This window comes from Canis lupus, chromosome 5, assembly GCF_048164855.1.
Source record: "Canis lupus baileyi chromosome 5, mCanLup2.hap1, whole genome shotgun sequence".
Classification (NCBI taxonomy): domain Eukaryota; kingdom Metazoa; phylum Chordata; class Mammalia; order Carnivora; family Canidae; genus Canis; species Canis lupus.
This window is the reverse complement of record NC_132842.1, coordinates 82,952,653-82,962,778: the sequence shown is the minus strand read 5'-3', so window position 1 is coordinate 82,962,778 and position 10,126 is coordinate 82,952,653. Positions and strand designations below refer to the sequence as shown.

The window sequence follows — 10,126 nt, the reverse complement described above, 5'->3', positions numbered from 1 at the left end:
CCCGCCCCCTGCCGCGCAGGCCACGCCCCTCGCCGGCCCGCGCCGTCGCCATGGCGACGCGCGTACACAGGCCGGGCGGGCGCGCGGGGGGCCGGCCCGGCTGGAGACTCCGCGGGAGCGCGGCCAGGCGGCCTGGCCCGGGTCGGGGCCGGGCGTCTCCCTCCGACCAGGTGAGCGCGGCTGGCGGGGAGGCGGCGGGCGGACACCCGGGCCCGGACCCCAAGGGCCCTGCGCGGTCAAGAGCTTGGAGGGGAGGCTCGGGACTGGCCCCAGCCGATCCGGGCTCGGGACCCAGGAGCACCCCGAGGAGGTGTCCCAACACCAGCCCGTCCTCCCTAAAATGCAGGCCCCACCCCCGCCTCCAGAGGTAGCCTGCGCGGGACCTTCAGGACCCTCCTTGCACCACGCGTGCGGCTCCTAGGTAGCCAGTGGGGTACAGCTGGGATTAGGAGGGGTGCCCGCTGGTTCCTCTGCTTCAGGGACGACGCCCACGCAGAGGTCAGAGATGCCCTTACCTGACCTTCCCTTCCTAGACGAACTTCTGCAGCTCCCAGGCCCCCCAAGACCGGTAGCCCTGAAAAGACTACCGCTTCCCTAGCCCAATTCCGAGCCGTCCAGGTGGTCGGAGGGTACGCAGGTGATTGAAGGTCTTTTGCTCCTCACTATGCCCGGTGCTTCCGGCCACTGAGAGCGAATTTATAGAGTTTAACACGTTCACATTACTCCCTACAGTGTTTTCAGGCAGGGGAGTGACTGCACAGGGCAAGATTGAGATGGAGAGATATTGTCCAACCCAAAAGCAACAGGTAGAATTTAGGGTTTTCAAAAAGGAACTCATAGGGCAGACACTGAATGGGAAGATTCCTAGCCAGCTGGCTGCGCAGATTTGCTTTGATGTGTCATCTGCATTTTCATTTATTCAGCAGATGTTTGCTGAGCATCTACTATGCGGCAGACACTGCTCCAGGTGCTGCAGACAGAGCAATGGATAAAACTGTCAGGAACTGCAAAGGGGCTGAGCTTTTACCTTGCTCGTAAACTAATAAGTTAGCCTGGCAAACGACACAGGACAAAATCTGTCAATGCCTCTGCTCCATAATGGGCACAGGCATAAGGTACCCAGGACGAATTTATGAGCTTGGCCAAGCTAACTTATTAGTTTGCAAGCAAGGTAAAAGCTCAGGCCCTTTGCAATACAGTTCTGGCTCTCCCGGAACATATATTTCCTTGAACGGGAAACAAACAGCAAACACAACTAAATAAAGGAACAAGAAAATGTCAGGGAATGAGAAGTATAAGGCAGGAAACACAGCAGGGGAATATATGCCAGGAGTGATGAAGGGCGGCCTTCAGCTAGGGCAGTCGGGGAGATGCCCCAAGGGGGGGCCTCTGAGCAGAGAGAAGGCTCCAGCCTTGGGAACATCTGGGGGTGGAGCTAAAATTCAAATCTGCACGTGATCCAAGTTCTGGGGCTTTAGTGGCATTTCCTGTGGTTTTCCTGAAGAAGAGACCTTTCTCCCAAGTTTGCATTTCAGTTTCATTAGGCTTGAGTGTGTTGCTTCCTAATGTGGTCCTCTGCCATCAAAGTGAATAACTGCAGTGATTTGATGGCCCCAGAGCAGGGTTCTTCTGGACGAGGAAGTGTCCCTTTCTGTGAAGGACACTGAGCTTAGTAAAATGTGTTTCTCATTACAGGTAGGCGTCACTATGTGTGAGGTATCCGCTGCTCTCAGTATTTACAAATGTAGAATCATCTGGCTTATTATGATTTCTCTTACCCCTGGGTTGGGTTTTTTCTTCCTTTGAGAGGATGGAATCCTGGTGTCAAGGGCTTCCTGACATGTCCCAAGTGTCAAGAGATAGTGCAACCCCCCCCCACACACGCACCCCACTCTGCCCCACCCAGCAACAGTGGACACGGGGGAGGTTGAGCTGCTGGCCGATTGCACAGTAGTTACATGCAAAGGCTGAGTTGCCTCCCAGACACTTGCTCTTATGTGACCTTAACCTCTCTGAGTCTCAGTTTCCCCATTTGTAACGTGGGACAGGACAAATACCTACCTCACAGGGTTGCGAGGATGAAAAGAGGCAGGGTGTATAGGAGGATAACACAGTGCTTGGCACCTAGGAGGGATTCAATAGTTGATAATGAGGATGTGGATGAAACGTAGAACCAGACCCAGGACCCTCTATGAGCATAACTTGATGGTCTTTGTTTTTTTCCACAGTCCAATGGCTTCACATTTCAGTGACCTTTCAGTTGAAAAGAAAAGTGAGGGACTTTGGTTCTTGGACATGGCATTGAGATAGAGGATGCCACACTGTGTAACTGGACATATCTTAAATCAGAATTCAAGCATTGTGTGAATTATCAACATTTTGGAACCTCCTGAAGTCACTGACATTTTTATACTTGAAACAACAGGGATAGAACTTACTTTGAAATGCATCAAACTATAAAATGAGTGGATGCATGAATAGGCGGATGGGTGTGTGATACAACAAATAGAGCAAAATGTCAATTGTAGGATCTTGGTGGTGGGTAAAAGGAGTTCACCATTCACTTCTTTCAACTTTCCTGCACATTTGACATTTTCATAATAAAATGTGGGGGGGGGGGGGGAGATGTGCAGGGTCCTAATCGCATGTCCAAACTAGAGTTTTGATACTTTGCCTTTCAAAGTTGACCCTTTCAAAAAAAAAAAAACAAAAACAAAAACAAAAAAAACAAAGTTGACCCTTTCCCCCTAATTATATGGAAAGTGGAGTGATTTGCAAAAAAGTGGCCTTTAAATCCTCAGTGACTGACTCAGCAGCTTCAGCTCTACAGAAGGCTTAGAATTCCTTGGATCTGAGTTCGATAAGCCCAAGATTTGTAATGATAATAATAATAATAATAATAATAATAATAATAATAATAGGAAAAACGTGTGGTTAGAACATAGCGGTCATCACCCTAATTGCTTCATACATATGATTGCATTTCATCCTCCTCCGGAGTACAGAGTATTATTAACTCCATCTTACAAGTGAGAAAGCTGAGACATACAGAGAGAAGTAACTGGCTCAAAGTCAGAGGGTCAGGAATATGGAGCAGAATACTTGCCGAGCCGGATACCCAACCTGGTACTAAGCTTCATGGGAGGTAGACAGTGATTATCCGAGGAATTCAGGTTTGTCATTGGGCTGTTCTAGCTCTCGGTGGTTTGTGCTCAGAGTTATGTAAAAAATGTCTTCTGTCCGATGATCAGAACCAAGCTCCTCTTTGCTAGATGTCACTGTTTAAAAAAAATTAGTCTTGGGGCACCTGGGTGGTTCAGTGGTTGAGCATCTGCCTTGGGCCCAGGGCGTGACCCCAGGGTCCTGGGATCGAGTCCTGCATCGGGCCCTCCGCAGGGAGCCTGCTTCTCCCTCTGCCTGTGTCTCTGCCTCTCTCTGTGTCTCTTATGAATAAATAAATAAAATATTTTTAAAAAATAGTCTTAAGGGGCATTTAAGCAAGAGTCAGGTAAGCATCTGACTCTTGATTTTGCCTCAGGTCATGATCTCAGGGTCCTGGGATTGAGTCCCACATCGGGCTCTTTACTCAGCACGGAGTCTGCTTGCTGCTTCTCCCTCTCCCTCTGCCTCTCCCCTACTTGTACGCACCCTCTCTCTCTTGCTCGCTCTATCTCTCTCAAATAAATAAATAAACTCGTTTAAAAACTAGTCTTAAAAATATGCAGGAATTGTGAACACTGTAAAGTCCATCTATCCACTCCTGCCTCTGCTGATTTCTCCTTTAAACATTGGAGTGTGGGCAGCCCCGGTGGCTTAGCAGTTTAGCGCCGCCTTCAGCCCAGGGCATGATCCTGGAGACCTGGGATCAAGTCCCAAGTCATGCTCCCTGCCTGGAGCCTTCTTCTCCCTCTGCCTCTCTCTCTCTCTCTCTTTCATAAATAAATAAATAAAATCTTTAAAAATAAATAAATAAAAATAAACAAACATTGGGGTGTGTTTCATCCATTCTAAAGGTGATGTTGTTGAGTAATCAGAGGATTGCCTTTTCCTAACAAAAGTGTTTTCTGCAAACTTTATATAGGGAAAGCAGAGAGTATGAAAGCCTACCTAAAGAGCGCAGAAGGCTTTTTTGTCCTGAATAAAAGTACTACGGTTGGAAGGCATGAAGACTCAGACCTTGTTTTAGAGGTAAGGACTGTTCCTGCCCACTCCCAGCCCCTTACTCCCCTCACACACCCCTACTGTTCTGCAGACTCCTGTCTCTTTTAAAGCACACCCCCTCTGGCTGACAGCCACATCTTCCCTCCATGTGTGACCAGTAACCACCGACGGAATGTACTGGTTTTCACAGCATGTATGGGGAACATGAGTATGAAGCAGAGTGATGTGCCCTCTGTCCTTTGCTGACCATGTGCACATATGTTCCACCCATTGTCCTCTCCCTCCAGCCAAATAGGGCTGTTTGGAGGGGGTGTGTAGCTGGCACTTTGACCTTCTCCTGCTCTGGGCCTGACAGCGAGGGCCACCTGGAGTATCCAGCTTAAGCCATGGGCTCCCCCCCTCTTCCAGAGCTTTTGGAGACTGTTGTGATGTGTATAACATTTTCAGAATGTCATATAAATAGAATTATACCGTGTGTCCTTTTGAGATTGTTTTCTTTCTCACTCAGCATAATATCCTTGCACTCCATTTTGGAGATTCTCCTGTTCCTTTTTATTGGGGAGTAATATTCCGTGGTGTAGATGTACCATCATTTGTTTGACTATTCACATATTGAGGGACATTTTGATTGTTTCTAATCTGGGGTTGTTACGGATACATCTACTCATGAATGCTTGCGCGCAGATTTTTGTGTGAATGCAAGTTTTTATTTTTCTGGGATAAATGCTCAAGAGTGTGACTGCTGGACTATATGGGAAGTGTATGGTTTCTAAAGTAGCTGCCAGACTGGTGTCCCGGGTGGCTATACCATCTTACATTCCCACCAGCGATGTATGATTTTTCTGCATCTTCACCAGCAACTGGTGTTATCCCTGGTTTTTTATTTTAGCTGTTCTGCTGAATGTTCAGTGATGCCTCACCATGATCTTCATTTGCATTTGATGTTGGACATCTTTGGACATCTTTTCATGTGCTTACTGGCCTTGTGCAAATCCTCTTTGGTGAAATGTCTCTTCATGTCTTTTGCCCATTTTCTAATCACAGTGTTTGGTTTTTTTTTTAACTATTGAGTTTTGAGAGTTCTTTAAATATTTTAGAGACATGTCCCTTGTCAGATATAAGTTTGAAGATAATTTATCCTTGTCGATAGCTTGTCTTTTCACTCTTAACAGAATATTTCACAGGACAGAAGTTTTAAATTGTGATGATATTTACTTTATCATTTGTTTCTTTCACAAATCATGATTTTTCATGTTCTAAGAACATGTCACCAAGTCCTTGATACTGAGGATTTCTTGCATATTTTCTTCTAGGTTGTGTGTTTACATCTATGAACCACTTTGAGTTCATTTTTATATATAACATGAGATTTAGATCAAGGTTCTTTTTATTACATGCAGATAATGCAGTTGCTCCAGCACCATTTGTTGAAAAGACTGTTCTTACTCTGTTGAAATGCTTTCAGAACTTTGTCAAAAACCATTTAGTCATACTCGTGCGGGAGCTACTTCTGAGTTTCCTGTATGTTTCATAGGTCCATGTGTCTGTCCCTCTACCAAAACAACATAGCTGTAGTTACATAAGTCTTGAATCAGGTAGAGTGGTTCCTCCTATTTTATCCTTCTTTAAAAAAAAAAAAAAACTTACTTTTTACCTATTTTAGTTCTTTTGCCTTCCCACACAGATTTCAGCGTAAGCCTGTTTATATATACAAAATATCTTCCTGGAATTTTGATAGGGGTTGTGTGTAAGCCTACATATCGGTGCGAGAAGAATTGATATCTTTACTATGTCGTCTTCCAATCCACGATCATGGTATATCTCTCCTTTTACTTAGGGGGTCTTTGATTTCTTTCCTGAATGTTCTGTAGTGTTTAGCATACCAGCCTTGTACATGTTTTGTTAGATATACACTTAAGTATTTATCTTTTTTTAATTATTGTAAACGGCATTATGTTTTTAATTTGGTGTCTACATGTTCATTAGCAGCATATAGAAATAGAATTGTTTTTCATATGCTTATATGGAATCTTGCAACTGTAACTAAACTTTCTAGAAAGTTTTTTTGTTTTTCTTTTCGCTTTAAAGATTTTATTCACCTGTTTGACAGACAGAGAGAGAGAGAGGGAGAGGGAGAGCTCAAGCACACAAGCAGGGGAAGGAGCAGAAGGAGAGGGAGAAGCAGATTCCCTGCTGGGCAGGGAGCCCAATGAGGGGCTCCATCCCAGAACCCTGGGATCATGACCTGAATCAAAGGCAGATGCTTAACCAACTGCATCACCCAGGTGCCCCTAGAAAGTTTTTATAGATTTATTGAGATTTTACACATAAACAATCATGGCATCCACAAAGAAAAAGTTTTATTTCCCCTTTCAGAAAAGGAGATAATAATACGCTTAATTTCCTTTTTCTTGCTTTAATGCACTGGCTAGAACTTCCAGTATTCTGCTAAATAACAGTATAAATCTTCATATTTGCTTATTCCTAGTTTTCTGAGAGTGTTTGTCATAAATTCTCCAGTTTAAAAATAACTCAATAAACCTCCCCTTGAGATTCTCATCTGTGATGTGGTCTCCCTACAAGGACACAGAAAATCTGCTCAGTTGCACAAAGTGGAGGAAAAGAAAAAAGATTGTAGATTCTTCTTTATCACCCAAGGGACAGGTTTCGGTAGTTTTATTTCTGGTCTGGCCAAAGTAGCAACAGAGATCTGTGTTCTGAACCTGAGTATGGTATTAGCAAACTAGTATCATAGGCTTTGGAGATTGACAGACCTGGGATTGAATCTCATTAGGCCACTTACTGGCTGTGTGACTCCAAGCAAATTACTTGTTCTCTCTGAGCTCATTTTCTGTCTATAAGCCACTTACCTCAATGGGTTGTGAGAATTAAATGAGAAATGCACATAAAGCGCCTGGCATGTAGGGCACCTGGGTGGCTCAGTGGTTGAGCGTCTGCCTTCGGCTCAGGGCTTGACTCTGGGATCCTGAGATCAAGTCCCATGTCGGACTCCCCGCAGGGAGCCTGCTTCTCCCTCTGCCTATGTCTCTGCCTCTCTTTCTGTGTCTCTCATGAATGGATAGGTGGGATTTTTTTTTTTAAAGCCCCTAACATATGACTCTAAGTAAATGACACCATGATCATTAATATGGCCTCATAAACTGGAGATTGAGAAGAAGCCTTAAGATGCACAGGATTAAGATAAGGACCACTGATATTAACAAGTTGTACAGAAAAGGGGACTAATGAGGATAATTTTTATGTAGACAGAAATCGAGTTGCATGCACTGTATAAAAATAATTGACTACCTCCTGCTCCTCAGACTTAGTTTAAGGAGTAAGTCACCACCAGCAGCCATAGTCACATTGATTTATGAAGCAATCAGCTGCATTTCCAGAAGCACAAGCCCATATTGGCTCCCTAGAGAACAGATGACACATGAATTGCCAAATGTTTTGTGAACAGATTTTTGATGGGAGCTTCTATCTTCTCTTTGACAAATCCTCTTCCCCAAGCCTAAATGGATTTGGGAGAGAAAATGTGCTCTAAACAGAGTTGTGGGGGCACAGGTCCATTTTGAAGAATTGAAACCTGCAGGCACATCAACAATTCCTCATTTTATAAAACCAGACAGGGTGAAAATTGCTTCTCTGCTGACTTTCTAGGGCCTTTCTGATGGGAAGAATCACCCTTGATTAGCTGTGGGCCACCCTGAGGAATAATTCAACAGTCAATGTATAGTTTATGTTATTTGTACCATCACAGGTCATTTCATTAAGTAAAGTTCAGAAATACATATTAATAAAAAGTCGTCTTCAAAATTACCCAGAGGTTACATCTAGCAAGTAAAAAGGATTGTTTTATTTACCTGAGTAAATCCTAAACAATGGGCAGTCTCATACGTCTAGAGATTTACACTCACTGGCAAGGCTGACATATTATTCTGGTTGTCGATGTCACCATATTCTGACACCATTTACTTTTTTCCAATAATGGTAGGTAATTACATGTTTATTGTTTTTTTAAAAAGATGGGAGAAAGCAAAGTATAAGGAAGAAAATACAAGTCATTTGTAATCATTTGGCTCAGGGAAAAAAATCAATATTCATATTTGCAGGGTTTTGCCCTGCAGGCCTCTTTCTATATCCTGTCAGGAGTTTGGTTCTCTAGCGGCAAAGGAAGCCTGTTTCAGCCAGGCTAGCTTTTACTGTTGTTATCAGTCATTCCTTCCACAAATATTTACCTGGAGCCTCAGCGCCGAGGCAAGCCTGGGGATAAAGCGGTCAGAAAGCTGCTAGGAGAGAGACATGTAAGTCAAAGGATCCCACAAAGACATGTACGGTTCTGTTCACGTAAAGAAAAGGAATATGGAGGATACGGGAGATTTAACTAGACAAGGGGAAAGGGGAATGGCATGTGCAAAGGCCCTGGGGTGGAAGAGCATATTATGAGCCCAAGGTACTGAAAGAAAACTGGTGTGTCCAGAAGTGAGAGTGGAAGGGAAAGAGCTTAAGAGAGGAGTCAGCCTTCCTTCAGCCACCGGATCTGAACAGCATGGGGGAAAAACCTGAGGAATTTTAAGCAAAGGCAGAGACCTGCATTTTGAAACAACCATCCCGGCTGCCACGTGCAGACTCGCAATCAGAATCTCCCCTCTGCCACTTCACCCAGCTCGAAAGCCTCGCCCTCGTTCATTTAAGTCACAAACCTTGTGGATTTTTAATGTGTGTGACTGGATGTGGCTTCTGAACTGTAATTCTTAGAGTTAGATGTGGCCGTTACGTAAACCCGACCGAGAAGGGGGCTCAGTCCTTCCAGAATGAAGACATACGGCAAGCCGGTGGCTGTAGAATTTTCCATATGTGTCAGAGTACTTGTTAGAGCAGGACCCCTGGACATTCTGACCCAGTGGGTTCAGAGCAAGGCCTGGGAATCTTCATACTCTGTATGCTTCCCGGGCTCAGGTGGGGACTGGGGTCCTGTGGAGATGGTTCCAGGACCACGCTTTGAGGACCCTCCCTCTCTCTTCTTGACCACCTGTTTTTCTTCCTTCCTGATGTCATGGGAGCCCCTGTTTGAGGGGCGAGGGGTGCATACTATTTCAATATACTCTGTTTTGAGGGAAAGAGAAGCAAGGGTTCATAGTGGAGAGCTGACCCACCCTAGCCCCTCCTCGAGGACACACGGGGCCGCATTTGAGAGGTTTCCACATCCCTCCAAGACCAAGCCGCAGGACAGCCCACGTCAGCACAGCACTGTGGCTGGGAGTGGAGAGATGGAGTAGAAGGACCGAGGACAAAGATGACAGGGGGTGAGATGCCTACAGCTGTGCACCTGGCCTGGGTGCACGGCACCTACCAGTGGCTCCTTTCTGGCTGGAACGGTCCAGCATGTGGCAGCCCCTTCTCAGGTGGGACCTGAGGGTCGTGGAGCAAGACGGATCTAACACACACGCCAGCACCCAGACAGCCAGATGACTCCTGTCCCTCGCCGGGCCCCTGCCAGTTCTGGGCTGCCTCCTAGGACAGAACCATCAGGGCCTCCTCCATCGTAGTCCTGTTTATTTTATTTTTTATTTATTTATTTATGATAGTCACAGAGAGAGAGAGAGAGGCAGAGACATAGGCAGAGGGAGAAGCAGGCTCCATGCACCGGGAGCCCAATGTGGGACTCAATCCCAGGTCTCCAGGATCGCACCCTGGGCCAAAGGCAGGCGCTAAACCCCTGCGCCACCCAGGGATCCCCTGTAGTCCTGTTTAATCATTACAAAACAAGGCTGCTGTGACTGTCCTGTTATGTAATCATTTCCCAGACGTGTCAAAGGGCACATACACCTGTACCTCTGATGGGCATCTCCAAACCGCCCGCCAGAGGTTAACACGTGTGGCGTCCTGCCAGCACTGGACAACCCGGCCCCAGGGCATGCTGTCCACCCCCTGGATCTTTGCTGAAACCCAGTGCCCG

At 45.8% G+C, this 10,126-nt stretch overlaps 1 protein-coding gene across 7 annotated transcripts in view; it reads left to right on the top strand.

Annotated features, from left to right (window-relative positions):
* Positions 1–48: 48 nt before the first annotated feature.
* Positions 49–10,126, top strand: part of FHAD1 (forkhead associated phosphopeptide binding domain 1) — a 122,410-nt gene continuing 112,332 nt past the window's right edge. For all 7 annotated transcript variants that reach the window (XM_072828252.1, XM_072828254.1, XM_072828250.1 and 4 more), the window contains exons 1-2: positions 49–170; positions 4,082–4,188. In XM_072828252.1, the coding sequence (XP_072684353.1) occupies positions 4,096–4,188 (93 nt within the window). In that variant the 5' untranslated portion in view covers positions 49–170; positions 4,082–4,095. The remainder of the gene's footprint in view (positions 171–4,081; positions 4,189–10,126) is intronic.